At 44.6% G+C, this 24,519-nt stretch overlaps 1 protein-coding gene across 1 annotated transcript; it reads left to right on the top strand.

Annotated features, from left to right (window-relative positions):
• Nucleotides 1-10,342: 10,342 nt before the first annotated feature.
• Nucleotides 10,343-24,495, top strand: cdc37l1 (cell division cycle 37-like 1). Its single transcript, XM_064942073.1, has 8 exons — nucleotides 10,343-10,645; nucleotides 13,550-13,855; nucleotides 18,934-19,030; nucleotides 19,169-19,284; nucleotides 20,285-20,407; nucleotides 22,259-22,435; nucleotides 22,584-22,655; nucleotides 23,763-24,495. Exons 1-8 carry the CDS (start codon nucleotides 10,538-10,540, stop codon nucleotides 23,880-23,882), a joined length of 1,119 nt encoding a protein of 372 aa, XP_064798145.1. The 5' UTR covers nucleotides 10,343-10,537; the 3' UTR covers nucleotides 23,883-24,495.
• Nucleotides 24,496-24,519: the final 24 nt, after the last annotated feature.

Genomic DNA, 24,519 nt, shown 5'->3' with positions numbered 1-24,519 from the left:
CTGGGTACTGGACTTCCTGACGGGCCGCCCCAGGTGGTGAGGGTAGGTAACAACATCTCCTCCCCGCTGATCCTCAACACTGGGGCCCCACAAGGGTGCGTTCTGAGCCCTCTCCTGTACTCCCTGTTCACCCACGACTGCGTGGCCACGCACGCCTCCAACTCAATCATCAAGTTTCCGGACGACACAACAGTGGTAGGCTTGATTACCAACAACGACGAGACGGCCTACAGGGAGGAGGTGAGGGCCCTCGGAGTGTGGTGTCAGGAAAATAACCTCACACTCAACGTCAACAAAACTAAGGAGATAATTGTGGACTTCAGGAAACAGCAGACGGAACACCCCCCTATCCACATCGATGGAACAGTAGTGGAGAGAGTAGCAAGTTTTAAGTTCCTCGGCATACACATCACAGACAAACTGAATTGGTCCACTCACACAGACAGCATCGTGAAGAAGGCGCAGCAGCGCCTCTTCAACCTCAGGAGGCTGAATAAATTCGGCTTGTCACCAAAAGCACTCACAAACTTCTACAGATGCACAATCGAGAGCATCCTGGCGGGCTGTATCACCGCCTGGTACGGCAACTGCTCCGCCCTCACCTGTAAGGCTCTCCAGAGGGTAGTGAGGTCTGCACAACACATCACCGGGGGCAAACTACCTGCCCTCCAGGACACCTACACCACCCGATGTTACAGGAAGGCCATAAAGATCATCAAGGACATCAACCACCCTAGCCACTGCCTGTTCACCCCGCTATCATCCAGAAGGCGAGGTCAGTACAGGTGCATCAAAGCTGGGACCGAGAGACTGAAAAACAGCTTCTATCTCAAGGCCATCAGACTGTTAAACAGCCATCACTAACATTGAGTGGCTGCTGCCAAAACACTGACACTGACTCAACTCCAGCCACTTTAACAATGGGAATTGATGGGAAATGATGTAAATATATCACTAGCCACTTTAAACAATGCTACCTTATATAATGTTACTTACCCTACATTATTCATCTCATATGCATACGTATATACTGTACTCTATATCATCGACTGCATCCTTATGTAATACATGTATCACTAGCCACTTTAACTATGCCACTTTGTTTACATACTCATCTCATATGTATATACTGTACTCAATACCATCTACTGTATCTTGCCTATGCTGCTCTGTACCATCACTCATTCATATATCCTTATGTACAAATTCTTTATCCCCTTACACTGTGTATAAGACAGTAGTTTAGGAATTGTTAGTTAGATTACTTGTTGGTTATTACTGCATTGTCGGAACTAGAAGCACAAGCATTTCGCTACACTCGCATTAACATCTGCTAACCATGTGTATGTGACAAATAAAATTTGATTTGATTTGATTTGAAAACAATTAAATCCATTTTAGAATAAGGCTGTAACGTAACAAAAGGTGGAAAAAGTCAAGGGGTCTGAATACCTTCCGAATGCACTGTACCTAGATTTCCCTGCTGACCAGGTGGGCGTGTGCTACGGCCGTCTGGGAGAGAGGAGAGGAAGAGCTGGGATCCTATGGGAGGTTCATTGCTCTGTTCAGAGGAGTCTTCGATTTTCAACCGGGGGGGTTGAGCACCTACTCCAACCATGGCAGGAGGACCAGACTGCTGCAGAGTACGGCCTCACCTTTCGTACAGTGGCAGCATCCAGAGGATAGAATGAGCCGGCACTCCGCACCTTATTCAGAAGAGAATTGCGCGAAGAGGCCCAGACGAAGTTGACTTGCAAAGACGACACCCTCTCATTGGACGCACTCATCGCGGTACCCATCCATCTGGATAACCTCCTTCGGGAGCGTCAGCACTCCCATCAACTCTCTCCCTCATTCGTCGACCAATCTGAGTCCGAGTCTGAACCCATGGAGGTAGGGTCCACACGCCTCCCGTGCCTGAGCGTCGCCTTCCGAGACAGCTGGGGCTCTGTCCCTATTGTGGTCAAGAGTGGCACCAGCTTCAACTGTGTCAGCTACGTCCCAACATGGGAGCCACCAGAGCAGAGGAACGGCCCCGTGATCATCCGTTTCCTGGGGTAGGTGTGAGTATTCCATCATCACTCTCCATCAAACCCTTTTTAGTACCATTTTCACTAGCTGGCTGTCCCTCGTGTTGTTTCTACAGCTCTAGTGGACTCTGGTGCCGTGGGGAATTTTATTGACCAGGCCCTTGCCTCCTCCCTGAACATAAGATCATACCCGCTCTCCTCTCCGTTTCCGGTTCAAGCGCTGGATAACCAACCACGGGGATCTGGAACAATGACACACATCACAGCACCACTCCCCATCACCGTGGCACCCCAGCACCAAGAACCTTTTCTCATCATCCAGGCACCCGTACACAAAGTCGTCCTTGGCCTCACGTGGCTCCCACTCCACGACCCCACCATTTCCTGGTCAAGGATGGAAATCACGGCCTGGGCACCCGGATGTCAGAAGACCTGCTTTCCCTTACCCTGTGGTTCCACGTTGGTTGAGAGTCGTGTGGTTGGCCTCCATGTCTTTATTAAATGTTTTTTTTTTAAATAACATGTTTTTGACGATTTTTGAAACACGCATTGCCGTCTCCATGCTGTCTGCGCCTATACCGTGGGTCTCCCATCCTCCTCTATTTTTCAAGTCACCAGCCTCCACTGACACACACACAGGGCCTGACTGTGAAGTTGATATAATTGCATCTCGTTCTCACCGCCTCCAACTCTTTTCTGGTCCAGAGGACAGCGTTGTTCTTTCAGTGCCGTGGGGTCAGCACCTGTAGGTCACACAGGTGATATGGGGTTACACGGACCAGTACTGACCTCTCACCCCAACCTGTCAACGGCTATGCGGTTACCAGCCTAATCCTTCACCCAATGCTAGAAAAATCCACCCATCCTATTGTGTTTCTCACTTCCCCCCCCCCCATTTTCACACACACTAGATACACCTCAATCCTGATGCATGGCAAACTGAACAAATAACATACACACACATTAGCCTATTCCTCACTAACTACTCCTTCACAACGTGTGTCACTAAACCTTAAAGTTTGTATCACTGCTAAGAATAGCTGGGTTATCATTAACTCAAAAGAGTGAGATAGGATTAACAGCAGTTGTTGAGGGTTACTGACTGATGTTTGGACTAGTTCTGCTTAGCTTTTGGTTTGATTTAAAGCCCTAATACCCACTGAGAAGACAGGGCACATTTTTGGAAGGCTGGGGTGAGTTTAAAAAAAGGCCTGTTAACAAAAGGGAGACAAAGGGAGGTATAGGCCGGGTATGTTCCTAAACATTCCCAAATGCTCCTGCCTATCTCACTCTCTCTCTCTTTCATGCTGTGTGGGCTCTGACTCCCCCCTCCACCCCACCCCCCCATCTCCCTCCTTCCCAGGCTGAGTATTCCTATTCCCCTCTCCCCACTGCTATCTGTTTGTCTCGGATATCCCCAGGAAAGGGCAACGCGGTGGTCATGGTGTAAAACATCCAGCCTTCCTGACGGACAGCCTGGGGAAGCAGACCAAAGGGTTTCTCTCTTCCATCTCTCGCCACACTTTAACTCTCAGGTCCTCACAGATTGGAGCTGACTAATGCATGCCTAACAGCAGAGAGACAGAGCGGTGTGTATTGTAACAGCTCAGAACAGGTCTGTGAAGCACGGGTATGAATTGCACTAAGGAAAGACACTTTTCACTGACTCCCCAGAGAAAAGCACAGCACAATGCATGGCGGTAGAGAATTGCATACTTCACAGAAATCTTCTTTCTATGTTGCTATTCTACCAGTTATACCCCCCCCCCAACCATTCATCCCAATCCCACAGAAAAACAATAAGGGGGGGCTAAGGAATGTGGAACATGTAGCTTCTGAATTACGTGGGTGAGCTACTGAGTGACAGGTAAGCAGAAGACTCCACCTGGGAGTGAGTGAGTTTGTTTGTGTGTAGAGGTCGACCGATTAATTAGGGCCGATTTCAAGTTTTCATAATCTGCATTTTTGGACAACGATTGTGGCCGATTACATTGCACTCCACAAAGAGCCTGCGTGGCAGGCTGACTACCTGTTACGCGAGTGCAGCAAGAAGCCAAGGTAAGTTGCTAGCTAGCATTAAACTTATCTTGTGAAAAACAATCAATCTTAACATAATCACTAGTTAACTACACATGGTTGATGATATTACTAGTTTATCTAGCTTGTCCTGCTTTGCATATAATCGATGCAGTGCCTGTTAATTTCTCATCGAATCACAGCCTACTTCGCCAAACGGGTGATAACAAACGCATTCGTGAAAAAAGCACTGTCGTTGCACCAATGTGTACCTAACCATAAACATCAATGCCTTTCTTTAAAATCAATACACAAGTATATATTTTTAAACCTGCATATTTAGTTAATATTGCCTGCTAACATGAATTTCTTTTAACTCTGGAAATTGTGTCAAATCTCTTGCATTCCGTGCAAGCAATCAGGGTATATGCAGCAGTTTGGGCCGCGTGGCTCGTTGCAAACTGTGTGAAGACCATTTATTCCTAACAAAGACTGCCATTAATTTCCCAGAATTGTACATAATTATGACATAACATTGAAGGTTGTGCAATGTAAACAGCAATATTTACACTTAGGGATGCCACCCGCTAGATAAAATATGGAAAGGTTCCGTATTTCACTGAAAGAATAAACATTTGTTTTTGAAATGATAGTTTCCAGATTTAACCATATTAATGATCTACGGCTGATATTTCTGTGTGTTATTATGTTATAATTAAGTCTATGATTTGATATTTGATAGAGCAGTCTGACTGAGCTGTGGTAGGCAGCCGCAGGCTCGTAAGCATTCATTCCAACAGTACTTTCGTGGGTTTGCCAGCAGCTCTTCGCTGTGCTTCAAGCATTGAGCTGTTTATGACTGCAAGCCTATCAACTCCCGAGATTAGGCTGGTGTAACCGATGTGAAATGGCTAGCTTGTTAGCGGGGTGCGCGCTAATAGCGTTTCAATCGGTGACGTCACTCGCTCTGAGACCGTGAAGTAGTTGTTCCCCTTGCTCTGCAAAGCCTGCAGCTGTAACGATGCTTCGAGGGTGGCTGTTGTGTTCCTGGTTCGAGCCCAGATAGGTGCGAGGAGAGGGAGTTCAAAGAGTTCAATCTTGGTTTCATCAGACCAGAAAATCTTGTTTCTCATGGTCTGAGAGTCCTTTAGGTGCCTTTGAGCAAACTCCAAGCGGGCTGTCATCTGCATTTTACTAAGGAGTGGCTTCCGTCTGGCCATTCTACCATAAAGGCCCGATTGGTTGAGTGCTGCAGAGATGGGAGAACCTTCCAGAAGGACAACCATCTCCACATAGGAACTCTGGAGCTCTGTCAGAGTGACCATCGGGTTCTTGGTCACTTCGCTGACCAAGGCCCTTCTCCCCCATTTGCTCAGTTTGGCCGGGCGGCCAGCTCTAGGAAGAGTCTTTGTGGTTCCAAACTTCTTCCATTTAAGAATGATGGACGCAACTGGGTTCTTGGAGACCTTCAAAGCTGTAGAAATGTTTTTGGTACCCTTCCCCAGATCTGTGCCTCGACACAATCCTTTCTCTGAGCTCTACAGACAATTTCTTTGACCTTGTGGCTTGGTTTTTGCTCTGACATACACTGTCAACCATGGGACCTTATATAGACAGGTGTTTGCCTTTCCAAATCATGTCCAGTCCAATTGAATTGACCACAGGTGAATTCCAATCAAGTTGTAGAAACATCTCAAGGATGATCAATGGAAACAGGATGCACCTGAGCTCCATTTAGAGTTTCATAGCAAAGGGTCTGTATATCTATATAAACAAGGTATTTCTGTTTTTTATTTTTAATACATTGTTCGAAAATTTCTAACAACCTGTTTTTGCTTTGTCATTATGGGGTATTGTGTGTAGATTGATGAGGGGAAAAGGCTGTATAGTAACAAAATGTGGAAAAAGTGAAGGGATCTGAATACTTTTCGAAAGCACTGTACATGACTGTGTATAAAACTAAAATACTGACACTCATAAAACCCCAAACTTTTATTTATTAACTTAACTCTCATCTTACATATTTCATAATTTCACTCTTGAGCAAGTTATTAACCGGCGCTTAAGCCTGAAGGTCTAACTCTCTCTCACGCATACACACACTCACACACCCTCCCTGTGGGAACAGCAGCCCAAGAAAGGGCAGGCTGCCAGCTGGCTATGAGACATGCTTTTGAGGCTGAGGATGTTTTTTTTAGGTTTGGAGTCTGGACTGTTTCTCTCCCTTTCTCTCCCTGGTCCCTGTGGGAGGTTCTTGGCTCTCACTGCTCACTTCTACAGCAGTGGGAGATTCTGCAGGGCGCTCTGCTGTACTCTGCTACCACCTATTGGCAACCATTGAGCAGTACAGCATGGTGAGGTCCTCCTAGGTGAGGTAATAAAGTGTATAATAATGCAGTGCCTTCAGAAAGTATTCATACTCCTTGACTTATTTTTTATTTATTTTTTTATTTCACCTTTATTTAACCAGGTAGGCTAGTTGAGAACAGGTTCTCATTTGCAACTGCGACCTGGCCAAGATAAAGCATAGCAGTGTGAACAGACAACACAGAGTTACACATGGAGTAAACAATAAACAAGTCAATAACACAGTAGAAAAAAAAGAGTCTATTTACATTGTGTGCAAAAGACATGAGGAGGTAGGCGAATAATTACAATTTTGCAGATTAACACTGGAGTGATAAATGATCAGATGGTCATGTACAGGTAGAGATACTGGTGTGCAAAAGAGCAGAAAAGTAAATAAGTAAAACAGTATGGGGATGAGGTAGGTAAAAGTGGGAGGGCTATTTAACGATAGACTATGTACAGCTGCTGCAATCGGTTAGCTGCTCAGATAGCAGATGTTTGAAGTTGGTGAGGGAGATAAAAGTCTCCAACTTCAGCGATTTTTGCAATTTGTTCCAGTCACATGCAGCAGAGAATTGGAACGAAAGGTGGCCAAATGAGCTGTTGGCTTTAGGGATGATCAGTGAGATACACCTGCTGGAGCGCGTGCTACGGGTGGGTGTTGCCATCGTGACCAGTGAACTGAGAGGCGGAGCTTTACCTAGCGAATATGTAGCGAGGGCCAGCCGACTAGAGCATACAGGTCGCAGTGGTGGGTGGTATAAGGTGCTTTAGTGACAAAACGGATGGCACTGTGATAAACTGCATCCAGTTTGCTGAGTAGAGTGTTGGAAGCTATTTTGTAGATGACGTCGCCGAACTCGAGGATCGGTAGGATAGTCAGTTTTACTAGGGTAGGTTTGGCGGTGTGAGTGAAGGAGGCTTTGTTGCGGAATAGGAGGCTTTGTAGGAGGCTTTGTTGCGGACTTACTCCACATGTTCTTGTGTTACAGCCTGAATTCAAAATTGATTACATTTTTTTTTCTCACTCATCTACACACAATACCCCATAATGAAAAAGTGAAAACATTTACATTTTTGCCAATAAAAAATAAATACAAATGAAATACAGAACTATATCTAATTTACATAAGTTTTCACACCCTGAGGAAATACTTTATACCACCTTTGGCGGTGATTACAGCATTGAGTCATCTTGGGTATGTCTTTGCACTTTGCAGTTTTGCACATCTGGATTTGGGGATTTTCTCCCATTCTTCCTTGCAGATTTTTTCAAACTCTGTTAAATTAGATGGGGAGCGGTGGTGAACCGCAATCTTCAAGTCTTTCCAACAATTTTCAATGGAATTAAAGTCTGGGCCACTCAATGACTTTCACATTCTTGTTCTGAAGCCATTCCAGCGTTGCTTTTGGCTGTATGCTTGTGGTCATTGTCCTGTTGGAACTTAAATTTATGTCCAAGTCTACGGCCTTTTGAACTCAGAAGCAAGATCTCGTCGAGGATTTGCCTGTATTTGGCTCCATTCATTGTTCCCTCTGTCCCCGACCAACCCTATTCATTGACGCTAACTGCTATAGCGCCTTTGACGAAAGTATGTTCTTTGCGGTGAGCTTTTGGTTAAGAGCTCTGGCACTCGGTCTGAAAGTTAACATACATCGGATATCAGCGAGAAATAATAATACATTTTAAAAAAGGTTAAATTGACACACATCTCGTTAGGGTTTAGTGTCCCCACACGCCATGTCGCCATAGTTACAGCGCTTGTTTGCGAATTACAAGAGGCGACAAGAGGCGACCTGTGCTAATTAAATATCTAGCGTACTCCAAACACTTGTGTGTAAACCTAACCCCAGAGAGGAAGAGAGAGGTCCGACTCTGGGAAAATCTGTCTCCCTCCAGCAGGTGGCATTTTTTCGTTTTGCCCACCAAGCAGGTTTTATGGAGGTCGATGAGTGTCTCGAATTTGGTCAACAAAAACATGAATAGCTTATTTGCTACGTGAGGTTTATTTGATTTGAATAGAATTTTCGTAATGCTTAAGTTGTTACCACTGTATTGATATTAGTAGGACCTGTGACATCCCGGCAACATTGAGAAAAATCACTTTATTTATGAGTTGTCTCTAGCAGCATAGCATTTGTCAACAACCTTTATCAAATATTTAAAAAACGATTGTTAATAATGAGATGTATCCACCAATCAAAAGAAAGGATTTGCGGGTGCTAGATAACATGCCGTTCCGCTTTGTGGACACTTTGTACAAAATAATAAAATGCAATACTACAGGATATTTCTTAGCTCTTTATTAGCTAGCTATAACTGGCATGTTCACGTATCGCCAACCAGGATCAAACTGACCATGACCTAACCATTTGGGTGGTCTTAACCAATCATAGCACAGTATGATATAGCGGTAAAATGCATCCAATTTACAATTCAGTATGTTTACACATATGAATATTACATGGACAATGACTCCCATTGTTAGGTTGGAGAGACATGTATCTTGTCAGTATATTCATAATCTTTGGTAACTCAGGAAGTGTAGCGGAAGTGTAGTTTCGTCGGATGGAGGCCCCCTTAACTGTATGGATCTGTGCAAAACTGCTACAGTATCTTTTTTTATTTTAATGATTTTTTTCTCGCTGATGAATGTTTCGAAAGCAATGATTATTGACATTTCTCAATGTTAAAACACAGCGTTGGGATTGTGGTTCACATGAAGTAGTCATGGGCAAAGCTAATGGCTGAAACTGTACGAAGGTAGAATGCCACCTAGAGTTTGAGAGCTATCCCCGAACATGTCTAGATAGATAGCCCAGCCCGCTGCTAACTAGCTACTAGGTAGCGTTTATAGTCTTTATTTCATGTGTGAATGTTAGATCTGCCATGTTTTTACATGGGTTGAATGTTAACCGAAATCAACAGGTGTCATATGTTATCTTACAATGTTTTAAAGGTTTCATTAATGGAAAGCGAAACAATGGACTTGTTCTATATTTTTGAAAGCTTATTGTAACGAAACATTCCAGGTTAAGGGTCTGCACGGAGGGCATTGCGTCCTGCCTAAGAACAGTCCTTAGCGGTGGTACAGTATATTCGAAGGGTTTTAAGACTAGACCACAGCCTGTCGTTTCCAATGGGAACAAATGAGTGATGGTGGGCAGAGCCAAGCCCGAGCAAGCGAGACTCTATTTCCGCGTTGCATATTTCCGTTAGGGAACGGCATCTCCTTTGCGCTCCTTATAAACAAAAAACATTTTTGCAAAGGGAAAAGTCTACAAAACTTAGTCCACACTGTTCATAACATACTATAGATCGTGCATTGTTTCCCAATAACGCACATTATTTTTGCACTGTAGCACTCAATGGCTATAGTTCATTCTTACATATTCTATGTTGGAGCTGCTTTTACATTTACATTTAAGTCATTTAGCAGACGCTCTTATCCAGAGCGACTTACACATTTTTTGAACGCAAAAGTCAAATTGAAAACATTATTGGCATTGTTGAATTCGATTTTCATAACGGCAAGCGAGGACTGATTATGGTTTGGTTCGTTTAACTAGCAAGTCTGTTTGTTTGGTTACCACGGCAACTACTGTAGCTATCTAGTAAACTTGCCAGCTACTTCGGTGGATGTTTAACACATTTTTATAGCAGCAAATGTGTTAATGTATAGCCATGGTATAAAATGGATAATCAACTCGGCGCTCTATGCATTCACTGAAAAATAATGCAATTCCGTGGAAGGTCAGTTCCACTCCAGTAGCACATCATGGAACAAATCTCCCACGCTGTTCATTGTTTCCCATGGAACGCATAGCCCCCTCGTTGATTATCCCTTACACAATGTATAGTAATCGTGGTCATCAACTACACATTTTAACAACACCAAAAACAGATTTACCACGTGATCAAAGTTCCACAACACGTGGTACTTGAATAAAAAAACATGGAGGATGAAGTTGATTGAAGAGGCTGCTGTATTTTTGTGTTCTGATTTACCCAAATATCACAGCTGTTAGTTTGGCTAGATCATTGCCTGTCTTGGGAAGAATTTAGGCAGTATATTTTCTCTAGTGTGACAGGTTCTAGAACTCAGTGGCGGTGTTTTGGAGCAGCAGCAGCAGCAGCAGCGATGGAGGGGTTCGGGACTATAACCTTCCCCATGTTAGCAGACGAAGAAGAGAGCTGCAGTGCCTCTGCTGTACCAAGTAACGGTAGCTTTTACAGCACTCCACTGCAGGTATTGTGGGGCTACAGGCCAATACACTTTACCAATTGATTCGTACTAGACGGGTAGCATCGGAGCTAACGTTACGTCAGTCATCCAGGAAAAAAAGCCTCAGCACGCTAGTTTAGGCACCCCACTTCTCAATAGCTGCTAGCTATTCGACACCCTTGCCGAATGATCTCTGATAATACTAGCTGCAGTATGCTGTTGGCTAGTTAACAATTCCATTTCATTACATAAAGTCAAAAATGGAAACGAGTGTGAGTTGGTATTGAGTCCACCTGTAATGACTGATCTTACAGTACTGTGTTGGGTTAGCTAGCTCTGTCGTTTTGGACCAGTGCAACTAACGTTAGCTGCCTAGCTTGCCTAGTAAATCAGACCGTGTGTGATAGCTAACGTTATCTCTGTAGATTTCCATTCTGGGATTTGAAAGAGGCCACTAGCTAGCTCTAGCTGAGTCTGCTAGCTCAGCAAAACGACACAGCCAGTTTTCGCCACTGTAATGTAGATGCTTACCAATATTGCACAGCGAATTGGTGCATAGAACACTAGTTAACGTTACACCATATACTTCTCAAATCTAATTTTATTGGTCACATACACATGTTTAGCAGATGGTAGTAGTACTTGCTGTATTGTTGCTTTAGCCAGTCAAGCAGTAACTAGCTACTTAGCTATCTCAGGTACCATGAATGATATGTAACTAGTATGTGTGTCACCTCTTGCCGGAAGTATCCATACAGTATTGTCTTGACAGCTGTAGCTAGTGGGGTGGTACATGTTGTTGTTATTGTTATAGCGTGTTATGCAAAGCTACACAACCTGTGTTTTTACATGTCCGTTTGCACATCCATTGTACACACATTACCCTAACTGAGTTACTGCATTGCATCATCAAGGAGGATGAGATTTCAGCTGCAATGGAGGACAGGCAGTATTGGGAGCCCGGACCCACTTTTCATTCCGACCAGAGCCCGTTTACATAAAGCATCTCTGACTAGGACTGCTGCTCAAGGTTCAGTTTTGCCTTTAAAATCACAACGAATAAGATTACAGGGGGGGCCATATCTCATATACGCACTCTTACTCTGAGACACTTTTTGAATACAGGCCCTGATGATTGTAGCTTTAATATTCGCTGCAGAATGTAATGTAACATATTTTCTGATATCAGTCATAATAAGCTATTTTGTTTTTCTCCTCTGTGACCATGGTGGTGTAGAGTTCATGCCATCTCTGTCCCAGAGCCAGCAGCAGAATATAATATAAAGATAATTGATTGATATCAAATTTAGTTATAAATCCCTTCTTACATCAGCTGATGTCACAAAGTGCTATGCAGAAACCTAGCCAAAACCCCCAAACAGTGTAGATGTAGAAGCACGGTGGCTAGGAAAAACTCCATAGAAAGGCAGGAACCTAGGAAGAAACGTAGAGAGGAACCAGGCTCTGAGGGGTAGCCAGTCCTCTTCTGGCTGTCCCGGGTGGAGATTATAACAGTACATGGCCAAGATGTTCAAACGTTCATAAATTACCTGCAGGGTCAAATAATAATAATCACAGTGGTTGTAGAGGGTGCAACAGATCAGCACCTCGGGAGTAAATGTCAGTTTGCTTTTCATAGCCGAGCATTCAGAGTTAGACAGCGGGTGAGGTAGAGAGAGAGAGTCGAAAACAGCAGGTCCGGGACAAGGTAGCACGTCCTGTGAACAGGTCAAGGTTCCATAGCCGCAGGCAGAACAGTTGAAACTGGAGCAGCAGAACTACCACTTGGACTGGGGACCGCAAGGAGTCATCAGGCCACGTAGTCCTAAGACATGGTCCCAGGGCTCAGGTCCTCCAGTAGGGGAGAGGGAGAGAGAGAATTAGAGGGAGCATACTTAAATTCACACAGGACACCGGATAAGACAGGAGAAATACTCCAGATATAACAGACTGATCCTAGCCCCCCGACACAAACTATCGCAGCATAAATACTGGAGGCTGAGACAGGAAGTGTCGGGAGACACTGTGGCCCCGTCCGACGATACCCCCAAACACGGCCAACCAGGCAGGATATAACCCCACCCACTTTGCCAAGGCACAGCCCCCACACCACTAGAGGAATATCATCTGACCACCAAATTACTACCCTGAGCCAAGGTTGAGTATAGCCCATGAAGATTTCTTCCACTGTATGAATCCAAGGGGGGTGCCAACCCGGACAGGACGATCACATCAGTGACTCAACCCTCCTAGGGACGGCATGGAAGAGCACCAGTACGTACGCCAGTGACTCAGCCCCCGTAATAGGGTCAGAGGCAGAGAATCCCAGTGGAGAGAGGGGAACTGGCCAGGCAGAGACAGCAAGGGTGGTGGTTTGCCGTTCCAGTGCCTTTCCGTTCACCTTCACACCCCTGGGCCAGACTACAATCAATCATGTGACCTACTGAAGAGATGAGTCTTCAGTAAAGACTTAAAGGTCGAGACAGAGTCTGCGTCTCTCAAATGGATAGGCAGACCATTCCATGAAAATGGAGCTCAAGAGGAGAAAGCTCTCCCTCCAGCTGTTTGCTTAGAAATTCTAGAGACAATAAGGAGGCCTGCGTCTTGTGACCGTAGCGTACGTATATATGACAGGAACAAATCGGAGAGATGGGTAGGAGCAAGCCCATGTAATGCTTTGTAGATTAGCAGTAAAACCCTGAAATCAGCCCTAGCCTTAACAGGAAGCCAGTGTAGAGAGGCTAGCACCAGAGTAATATGATCATATTTTTTGGGTTCTAATCAAGATATCAGTTGTTAATGAACTCTTCTCCCCTCTGTGACCCCAGGGTGCAGCTGCATGTCCATGGCATCTCTGCCAGCATCAGTGGGTTAAGGCCTCCATCAGTTGTTCATAACAAACAAACTCTTTTTCCTCTCTGTGACCAGGGTGTTTTCGTTAAAGAGTGCATGGCCTCTGCATCAGAAGACCGTATGGCGTCCCTGTGCCAGAGTCAGCAGCAGTGTGTGAAGGCCTCCATCGTGTCCAGCTGGCAGCTGGTGGAGGCTCAGGACCAGCTGTGTGGGCTGGAGCTGCACGGCTCTGAGAGTGTTGAGCAGGAGCATGCCCGCGCCATTGCCAGCCAATCAGAGCTGTCCCAGACGGAACAAGAGTGGCGCCGGAAGGAGAACATGCTGGGAGGCAGCAGGAGCCCTGTGCTCAGTGCTGACAGCAGCCAGGATGTGTTTGACAAGGTAACTATGGAAACCTACACACACTCATTGAAACACAAATCAAATCCAATTTTATTTGTCACATACACATGGTTAGCAGATGTTAATGCGAGCGTAGCGAAATGCTTGTGCTTCTAGTTCCGACAATGCAGTAATAACCAACGAGTAATCTAACCTAACAATTTCACAACAACTACCTTATACACACAAGTGTGAAGGAATGAATAAGAATATGTACATACAAATATATGAATAAGTGATGGTACAGGACGGCATAGGCAAGATGCAGTAGATGGTATCGAGTACAGTATATACATATGAGATGAGTAATGTAGGGTATGTAAACATTATATTAATTGGCATTGTTTAAAGTGGCTAGTGATACATTTTTGACATCAATTTCTCCATTATTAAAATGGCTGGAGTTGAGTCAGTATGTTGGCAGCAGCCACTCAATGTTAGTGATGGCTGTTTAACAGTCTGATGGCCTTGAGATAGAAGCTGTTTTTCAGTCTCTCGGTCCCCGCTTTGATGCACCAGTACTGACCTCGCCTTCTGGATGATAGCATGTTGAACAGGCAGTGGCTCGGGTGGTTGTTGTCCTTGATAATCTTTTTGGCCTTCCTGTGACATCGGGTGGTATAGGTGTCCTGGAGGGCAGGTAGTTTGCCCCCGGTGATGCGTTGTGCAGACCTCACTACCCTCTGGAGAGCCTTATGGTTATGGGTGGAGCAGTTGCTGTACCAGGAGGTTATACAGCCCGACAGGATGCTCTCGATTGTGCATCTATAAAAGTTTGAGTGTTTTTGGTGACCAGCTGAATTTCTTCAGCCTCCTGAGGTTGAAGAGGAGCTGCTGCGCCTTCTTCACCACGCTGTCTGTGTGGTTGGACCATTTTAGTTTGTAGGTAATGTGTATTCCGAGGAACTTAACTTTCCACCCTCTCCACTACTGTCCCGTTGATGTGGATAGGTGGCTTCTCCCTCTGCTGTTTCCTGAAGTCCACGATCATCTCCTTTGTTTTGTTGACATTGAGTGTGAGGTTATTTTCCTGACACCACACTCCGAGGGCCCTCACCACCTCCCTGTAGGCCGTCTCGTCGTTGTTGGTAATCAAGCCTACCACTGTAGTGTCGTCTGCAAACTTGATGATTGAGTTGGAGGCGTGCATGACCACGCAGTCGTAGGTGAACAGGGAGTAGAGGAGAGGGCTCAGAACGCACCCTTGTGGGGCCCCATTGTTGAGGATCAGCGGGGTGGAGATGTTGTTACCTACCCTCACCACCTGGGGGCGGCCCGTCAGGAAGTCCAGTACCTAGTTGCACAGGGCGGGGTTGAGACCCAGGTCTCAAGCTTGATGACGAGTTTGGAGGGTACTATGGTGTTAAATGCTGAGCTGTAGTCAATGAACAGCATTCTCACATAGGTATTCCTCTTGTCCAGATGGGTTTGGGCAGTGTGGTTGCGATTGCGTTGTCTGTGGACCTATTGGGGCGGTAAAAGCAAATTGGAGTGGGTCTAGGATGTCCGGTAGGGTGGAGGTGATATGGTCCTTGACTAGTCTCTCAAAGCACTTCATGATGACGGAAGTGAGTCATTTAGCTCAGTTAACTTAGCTTTCTTGGGAACAGGAACATTGGTGGCCCTCTTGAAGCATGTGGGAACAGCAGACTGGGATAAGGATTGATTGAATATGTCCGTAAACACACTAGCCAGCTGGTCTGCGCATGCTCTGATTACGTGGCTGGGGATGCCGTCTGGGCCTACAGCCTTGCAAGGGTTAACACGTTTAAATGTTTTACTCACGTCGGCTGCAGCGAAGGAGAGTCCGCAAGTTTTGGTAGCGGGCCGTGTCAGTGGCACAGTATTGTCCTCAAAGCGAGCAAAGAAATTGTTTAGTCTGTCTGGGAGCAAGACATCCTGGTCCGCGACGGGGCTGGTTTTCTTTTTGTAGTCCGTGATTGACTGTAGACCCTGCCACATACCTCTTGTGTCTGAGCCGTTGAATTGCGACTACTTTGTCTCTATACTGACACTTAGCTTGTTTGATTGCCTTGTGGAGGGAATAGTTACACTGTTTGTATTCGGTCATGTTTCCGGTCACCTTGCCCTGATTAAAAGCGGTGGTTCGCGCTTTCACAAGATAAAAATACCAAGTTAGATGTCCCTGACAATAATAAAAGGGATGCGAACTTGCTACTTCTCGGCGACATTCTCTGTTTTGATCTCAAAATAGGTCATCCGTGTGAATCGTGTAGATCCGGCTTGAAGGTCTGAGTGTTGAGGGCACCACACTTTTCTGGCTACAATCATACACTACATGACCAAAAGCATGTGGAAATATGTTTGTTGACCATCTCATTCCAAAATCATGGGCATTAATATAGAGTTGGTTCCCTCTTTGCTGCTATAACAGTCTCCACTCTTCTGGGAAGGCTTTCTACTAGATGTTGGAACATTGATGTGGGGACTTGCTTCCATTCAGCCATGAGCATTAGTGAGGTCAGGCACGGATGTTGAGCGATTCGGCCTGGCTCGCAATCGGCGTTCCAATACATCCCAAAGATGTTCGATGGGATTGAGGTCAGGGCTCTGTGCAGACCAGTCAAGTTCTTCCACACCAATCTCGACAAATCATTTTTGTATGGACCTTGCTTTGTGCATGGGGGCATAGTCATGCTGAAACAGGAAAGGGCCTTCTCCAAACTATTGTCACAAAGTTGGAAGCACAGAATCATCTGGAATATTATTGTATGCTGTAGCATTAAGATTTCCCTTCACTGGAACTAAGGGGACTAGCCTTAACCATGAAAAACAGCCCCAGACCATTATTTCTCCTCCACATAGTAAACTATGTTTACTATGCATTCGGGCAGGTAGTGTTCTCCTGGCATCCGCCAAAGCTACATTCGTCCGTCGGACTGCCAGATGGTGAAATGTGATTCATCACTCCAAAGAACGTGTTTCCACCTCTCCAGACGATGCTTGGCATTGCACATGGTGATCTTAGGCATGTGTACAGCTGCTCGGCCATGGAAACCCATTTCATGAAGCTCCAGAGAAAAAGTTAATGTGCTGACGTTGCTTCCAGAGGCAGTTTGGAACTGTTGCAACCGAGGACAGATGATGTTTATGCGCTATGTGCTTCAGCATTCTGCAGTCCCGTTCTGTGAGCTTGTGTGGCCTACCACTAGGCGGCTGAGCCGTTGTCGCTCCTAGACGTTTCCACTTCACAATAACAGCACTTACAGTTGACCGGGGAAGATTTTGCAGGGCAGAAATTTGACAAACTGATTTTTTTTGTCCAGGTGGCATCCTATGATGGTGCCACGTTGAAAGTCACAGAGGTCTTCAGTAAGGTCATTCTACTGCCAATGTTTGTCTATGGAGATTGCATGGGGGTGTGCTTGATTTATACACCTGTCAGAAACGGGTGTGGCTGAAATAGCAGAATCCACTCATTTGAATGGGTGTCCACAAACTTTTGTGTATATAGTGTATCTCACAAACATTTTCCTCAATGGCCACAACTCAGACTCAGCTGCAATTATACATGGTGTCCCCCAGGGCCCTGTGCTGGGTCCCTTACTCTTCATCATCTACATCCTCCTCCTTAATCATATCAACTTCAACCTTGACTTCCACTGCTATGTCAAACCACCTCTGACCCACATTGAATCCTGCCTCCCTGCAATACAAACATGGATGCTACAAAACAAAACAGTGATAAAACGTAACTCCTCCTCATAGGCACCAAATCCACCCTCACCAAAGCTGGCAACCTCACCATTGACAACACCACTGTATGTCCCCCCTCCATGCACGCAACCTTGGCGTCATCCTGGACTCCTCCCTGTCCTTTGACCACCACATAAGACACTGTCAAATCCTCATTCTTCCACCGCCGCAATATTGACAAAGTCAGGTCTTCCCTATCCCGTCCGGCCGCGGAAACCCTCATACATGAATTAATCTCCTCCCATCTTGACTACTGCATCACGCTCCTCTTCGGCATCAACTCAAGCTCCCTCCATAAGCTCCAAATGGTTCAAAACTCTGAAGCCTCTCCTCACCCACATTAAGTTCTGGCAGCACATCACCCCTGTCCTCTGTTAACTCCACTGGCTCCCTGTCTCCCAGTGCATTGATTACAAGATCCTCTTTCTGACCTACAAAGCCCTTCACCACCCCACCCTTACCTCAGACCTTCTCCCCTACCAACCCACACGTGCACTCTGTTCCACCACAGCAGGCCACCTTGTCATCCCCAGTCGAATTTAGAGCTTAGGCGACAGGGCCTTCTCCAGGGTTGCTCTGGAACTCCCTCCCTCCAGCCATCTGTGATTGAGTCCATCACTATCTTTCAGTCCCTCCTAAAGCCTCACCTCTTTGTCAAGGCCTACCCTTAAGCCTTTGACAAGGCCTACCCTTAAGCCCAAAAATACTAAATAGCCGTTTGGCTTAGAATACTGACACAACTGCGAATGCAAACAAAACAGAACAGTGGTAGAAAGTAGGCCTAGTAAACAAAATATCAGATTGATGAAGGCATGACGCAATCTATATATAAGATGGTTACATTAACAGTAAACAAACAGGCAAATGGAGATCCAAATAACAAACCCAGCCTACTACAGTGAGATGCTGTCTCGCCAAACAAATAGGCCTATAGGCTCGCTTCAAACAAGGAGAACCATGCCGCTCATGAGTACAGCAACACGTTGTGATATGGCCCACTACACTTCTGTGGATCAAATTCGACCGACTTAATCAACTAACCAATGCCAGCCTACACCAAACACATTTCCAGACTATCGAGTTTGTCCAAATATGTATTTATGTACTTGTTATTCTCTGAAAATATGCAACAATTATTTTCTTTGGTTCTTTTGGACCCTCGCAGGTTTGCATCCATGATAAAGCGACCTACCTGATTAGTACACATGTAATCTTTCTCCACGTACTGCGAGGGGAATCTCAATTGTATCTCCTTGATTTCTTGTGTGCTCTCTTCTTGACACCGTAGGTTCTGAATAGGATGTGAGGAATAGAGTGTTACGGACTCAAGTGTTTCTCTTTTTTTAAATTCCCCCCTATAGAGTATTATTAATTCAAGAAGTAAAAACGTTGAATTGGAGGATCATGACCAGAGCAAAACCTTTGTTCAGAAGTATGAACAGGAATTTAGATATTTCGGTGAGTGAAATGTTTAATCTACAGCTTGTCATAGTTCAGAATTGAGTTATGCAGATCCCATGCATTGCTGGTGTTGTCCCTCTAGTGGGGCTGGGGGAGGAAGTGGTATTGGTCCAATGGTCTATTGTGATTGGTCAGGCATGTTGCGGAGGTGGGATGACAGCCAGCGGTTCCTGTCTGACCTGCCTCACCTCGTCTGTGGGGAGACTGCCAACTACCTGATCCTCTGGTGCTTCAGACTACAGGCTGAAGAGGTCAGAACAATCACACACGCACACTGTCCAGTTCTGTGTACAATAGTTGATACAATATATGTTATCTAACAGCCAATATCACCCTTGTGTTTCCTGTTCAGAGTTGATGCATAAACGTTTTTTTGTTTTTTTTACAATTAGCATTTATTTTCAGCGTAAGATTTGTATAAATGCCTTGAAATTGTATGAGGGTTTATCAATAAGGCCCACCAGAGGGCGCTATTCCGTATGTATTCGCAGTGAGTTAAGCAGGAAGTCCTGCCTCAAACGCCCCCATTAGTGGAGTGGATCAGGCCCGGAGTTCCGGCTGCCCTCTATTTGTTCTGCCATCTTAATTTCTGCTGTCTAAGTAGGAATGTCTAGCGCCATTATCGAGGTGTTTTCACCCCACCTCGACAGCTACTCACTGTAATAATGTCAGGAAACTTGGTTGAACTCACTGTCTGCATACGGTCAGTTGTTCCTAATGTCTAATAACCATTCCCTTCTTTTGTCCTCAAGCTCACACGCAGAGTATCTGGATAAGAACTCCATATTTTAATATCAACCACAGTGTTTCAGTTGGTCACTGGGGCATGTGCCTTTCACTCCACTCCCCATAGTGCTATGGGCCTCGGTCAAAAGTAGTGCACTGTTTAAGGGAATAGGGTGTCAAGAGTCTGGCGAAAGTCCTCATCTCCCCCTACCCCCATCCCTTGTGCTCAAGGGCATATCAACAGATTTTTCACCGAGTCAACTCGTGGATTTGAACCCGCAACCTTTCGGTTTCTGGCCTAACACTGTTAACAAGCTAGACTACCCTGCCGCCCAATGTTAGAGGTCGTTGTAACAGTGAAAGGTTCCATCCTGTCCACTTTCCCCTGCCAGAAAGAGGCCTTTAAAAAATATTTTTACAGTTCAGGTTTACAAACATTTACTTTATAGCATATCCTACACACACTGTATTTATGTTATACAGATGAATTCGCTTTTTTTCCTTCTTGTTTTTATTCAACCACAGAAAGAGGCGTTGATGGAGCAGGTAGCTCACCAGGCTGTTGTTATGCAGTTTATCCTGGAGATGGCCAGCACCTCCCAGCAGGACCCCAGAGGCTGCTTCCGTCACTTCTTCCACAAAGCCAAAGTAAGCCTCTATCTATCCCGGGCACTGTTTTTTGATAGTGATTGGAACGTGGGCACACGGGTGTTTTTTAACAATGTGCCGTAAAAAAATAACGGCCAAAGAAGTCGCAGCGTTTTCCCAAAAGACCACGCAGTACACTCGTTACGACGTGAAACCGAACTGTGTCGTTACAGGAGCTTTTCTGTGCTGAAAATTATTATAGAATATCGGCGTAAGAGTTTGCTGTAGCTATTAAATGGCTATTCAAAGTAATCTTTAAATGTAAAAATAATAATAATTACACTAGTTTTCCAAAACAAGAGAAGAAATGTTCTGTAGCTTATTATGTATTTGTTTGTATTATATGTTTGCCTTGTGTTTATGTACTTTTTTTGTTTTCTTGTGCTATTTTGTATGCAATGTTTATGTAAATTCAGCATTTCTTCAGTTTGTGTGAATTGTGAGCAAGTTAAGCTTTGTCAAATGCGTGAGCTTTTAGATAATAGTAGCCTATAGGCATAATAGATACGAATATTGATGTAGCCTAATGGCTTAATACTAGGTAGGTATATCGATTGCGCATACAGTACCAGTCATAAGTGTGGACAACTACTCATTCAAGGGTTTTACTTTATTACTATAATTTACATTGTAAAATAAAAGTGAAGACATCCAAACTATTAAATAACACATGGAATCATATAGTAACCCAAAAAATTGTTGAACAATTCAGAATATATTTTAGATTCTTCAAAGTAGCCAGCATTTGCATTAATGACAGCTTTGCACACGCTTGGCATTCTCTCAACCAGCTTCACCTGGAATGCTTTTCCAACAGTCTTGAAGGAGTTGCCACATATGCGGAGCACGTGTTGGCTGCGTTTCTTTCATTCTGCAGTTCAACTCATCCAAAACCATCTCAATTGGGTTGAGGTCAGGTGATTGTGGAGGCCAGGTCATCTGATGCAGCGCTCCATCACTCTCCTTGGTCAAGTAGCCCTTACACAGCCTGGAGGTGTGTAATTTGCCTCCACCCTATGGCAAAATGTGTAGAATTGCAGGAAATTAACTTTTAAAGCACAAGACTGTTCTCTTCGCTGTCACAACCCAGCTAAAATATTTAGCTTAGGAACACCTGCTCTTTCCATGACAGACCGACCAGGTGACAGCTATGATTCCTTATTGATGTCACCTGTTAAATCGACTGAAAATCAGTGTAGATGAAGAGGAGGAGATGGTTTTGGGGAAACGGCTTGTAAATCAGCCTTGGTCTGTCTGCTGAGTCACTGTCGAGTCATTATACCACAAAGTAATTTTAAGAAAAATGGTTAACCCACCGTGTAACCAGTTGTCATTGATAAGCTAGGTTAAGGAATTATTAAACTTTTTGTATTGTAATTTAATGACCAAACTTGTTTTTCATTGTTTTTTGTTATTTATGTAACTAACATGTATAAAAAAAAAAAATGCTGGAGGAAGGAAGGTGTACGGACAGTGATGTAATGTGGTCAGATGACCACTAGAGTGACAGGAGTCAAGACAAAGATTCCTACAACACAACAAGGCAATGATATACAGCTACATGATTTCATGCCAACACACTATTGCATTCATAGGAAAACATTGTAAGCATTTCTGTATGATTTCCAGTATAACATGTTGATGTGATTGTAGTTCCTTCTGTAAACAGTGGTTTCATGCCAAAATATGTCGCATTTCTCATCTGTAAACATTTATCTATAACTGACACTTTTAATATATGCCATTTTAGAAGACATTTGTTGCATCCGTTATGATTCCAAGTTCATCTTGTCAACAGAGGATGATCAAGTGAATATACTTTAATGCTGTTGCCATTTCTTTCTACGTAAGGCAGGACAAGAGGGGTACTTGGATGTATTCCATACTGAGCTAGAGGCCTTTAAGCAGAGAGTAAAAGAGCACACTGTCAAGTGCAAAGGAGAGACACTCCCTAACTTTACAGAGCACCAGAGCAGCACAGCACGCTGTCGCCCGGACCCCGGAGAAGTTCTAGAATCCTTACCCCCTGTAAGTATTCCAAATGACATCATTTACATGTGTGGAAAGTTTGAGATTTTTTTTAGTAGACCTTAATTCAAATGTTTTTTTGAAGCTATACATTCTGATATATGTATGGTACTATATGAATGATTCTATTCCTATCATTCTGTAACAGGAACTGAAGTCAGGGTTCCAACTGCAAGACATGCAGATTCTCCAGAATGTTCTCAGCTCCATGAATCCACAGGTATTGGCTACACTTCTCACTACAGTTTCAGATCTGTTTATTAAGCCACACTATTTGTTGATTTACAACAACAAAAAATATCCTATGTAAACATTGAGATAACCAATGGAAATATCCCAAGATACCGTAACTCAAATTCATGCTCAAGTTCAAGCTGTGTGAAACCAAAGGTAAATTAACAGCCAGTGTGTTGCTCTAGAACATAATTACCTTCTGGAGAGTGAGAGAGCGCGGGGGAGGGAGTGCAAGTTAAAGAATGAGATCACCCGCAACTGGCCACCTAAAGTCTGACTTCCTGCCAAATCCTAACAGACGGAGGGGAAATCAACAAATGTCCTCTCCTCCACAAATTATACTTGGTTAGCAGCAAGGGCTTAGTTGGAAGTCTAGATGTGGGCCAATTTCACTCCTGTTACATAAGCATTATAATCTGCTTGAGCATCAGTGTGTTAACCCCTGGATGCATCCTAAATGGCACCCTTTTCCCTATGTAGTGCACTATAGGGGAATAGGGTGTTATTTGTACATTCACTCAGAGCAGACGGGTCTACTCTCCAAACCCCCCCCTCCCCCACACACACATGCTCACTAAACACTGGGCCTGTATTCAGAGTCTCAGAGTAGGAGTGCTGCTGATATAGGATCAGTTTAGCCTCTTAGATCATAATGCATGAGATTATATGGGCAGAGGGTTGGACCTGGTACTAGAGCAGCACTTCTATTCTGAGATGCTTGTTAAATACGGGCCCTGGAGAGTTGTTCACTGGAGTTGGACATGGCAGACTCCTTTTTTAGATTGAGTGGTGCTGAAAGGTGTTACTACAGGGAACTTGGCGATAGGGAGTTATCAGTGTTCGCTATCAGATGCCCCACAGAGCAGGTGGGTTAGGGTCGCAAACTACACTTCCCAGGGAGCAACGCTTTTGGAACAGTCAACTTTTAGCACCAACCCATAGAAATGAACTCGTCATATTATATAAGTGTGTCTGCTTTCTTCTTTAGACGAGTTATGCCTACCTGTACTGCAATAATTTGCATGATTTGTTTTTGAATTCTCTCGGGAGTTGGAAGTTGCCCTTTACGTTCGGTCTCTGTTTGTACCTCCAGGTGGCAGAGTACCATGTGAAGCGCTGTCTGGAGGCTGGCTTGTGGACCAACCGAGAAGGGAGATGGTCCAAGGAGGACGCTACTTTAGAAACAGACGATCTGCGCATGATGGAGACATAACGAATGTGGCGCAAGCGCCCTCCACCTCCCCATCATTTCCCCATCAGTTCATGACACTCAATAGAAATATTACAAAATGGAGGGGAAAAGGCCTGTTCCTGGACTCGTGGTTCTGCAGTGGACGTCTCCGACATGCTATGACACCTAGCGTATGTGGTCCAAACTCTTCTAGAAACTTTCCTTGAAACTCCCGTGTGTCCAGTTTGTCATCATTAGGCCAAACATTGATACTACCACGGTGTAGCTATGGTGACATAACGATGCAAAGTGATCAGTTGACTGCTGTGCCGAATTCTTGTTTTTGTTACTGCTCGTCACTCCACATCAACCAACCCTCCAAAAAAATGTGTCCGTCTGTCTATGTCCATCACAGAAGAATAAGCTTGTCAAACATATGTGTTTGGCTGCTAAACCTGCTCACAGACTTGATTGTGGAATAGAAAGAAATGGTAACTTTCTGGCTGACGTTGCGTGATTAACATCCTGTGTTAGGTTCTGCTTCGATGCTCTGTTTGAAATAGAACAGTTTTAAAACAACTGTGTTCAGGGGGAAATGCTTTTCATACTTTAGGCCGACCAGACATATTAGGTACTTAGACTTTTGCAGAGCGTCCGAGGTCAACATTAAATGGAAAGC

Source organism: Oncorhynchus masou, chromosome 28, assembly GCF_036934945.1.
Source record: "Oncorhynchus masou masou isolate Uvic2021 chromosome 28, UVic_Omas_1.1, whole genome shotgun sequence".
NCBI classification, from domain to species: Eukaryota; Metazoa; Chordata; class Actinopteri; order Salmoniformes; family Salmonidae; genus Oncorhynchus; species Oncorhynchus masou.
The sequence above is the reverse complement of the archived record's forward strand: the minus strand, read 5'-3'. Positions and strand labels throughout refer to the sequence as shown.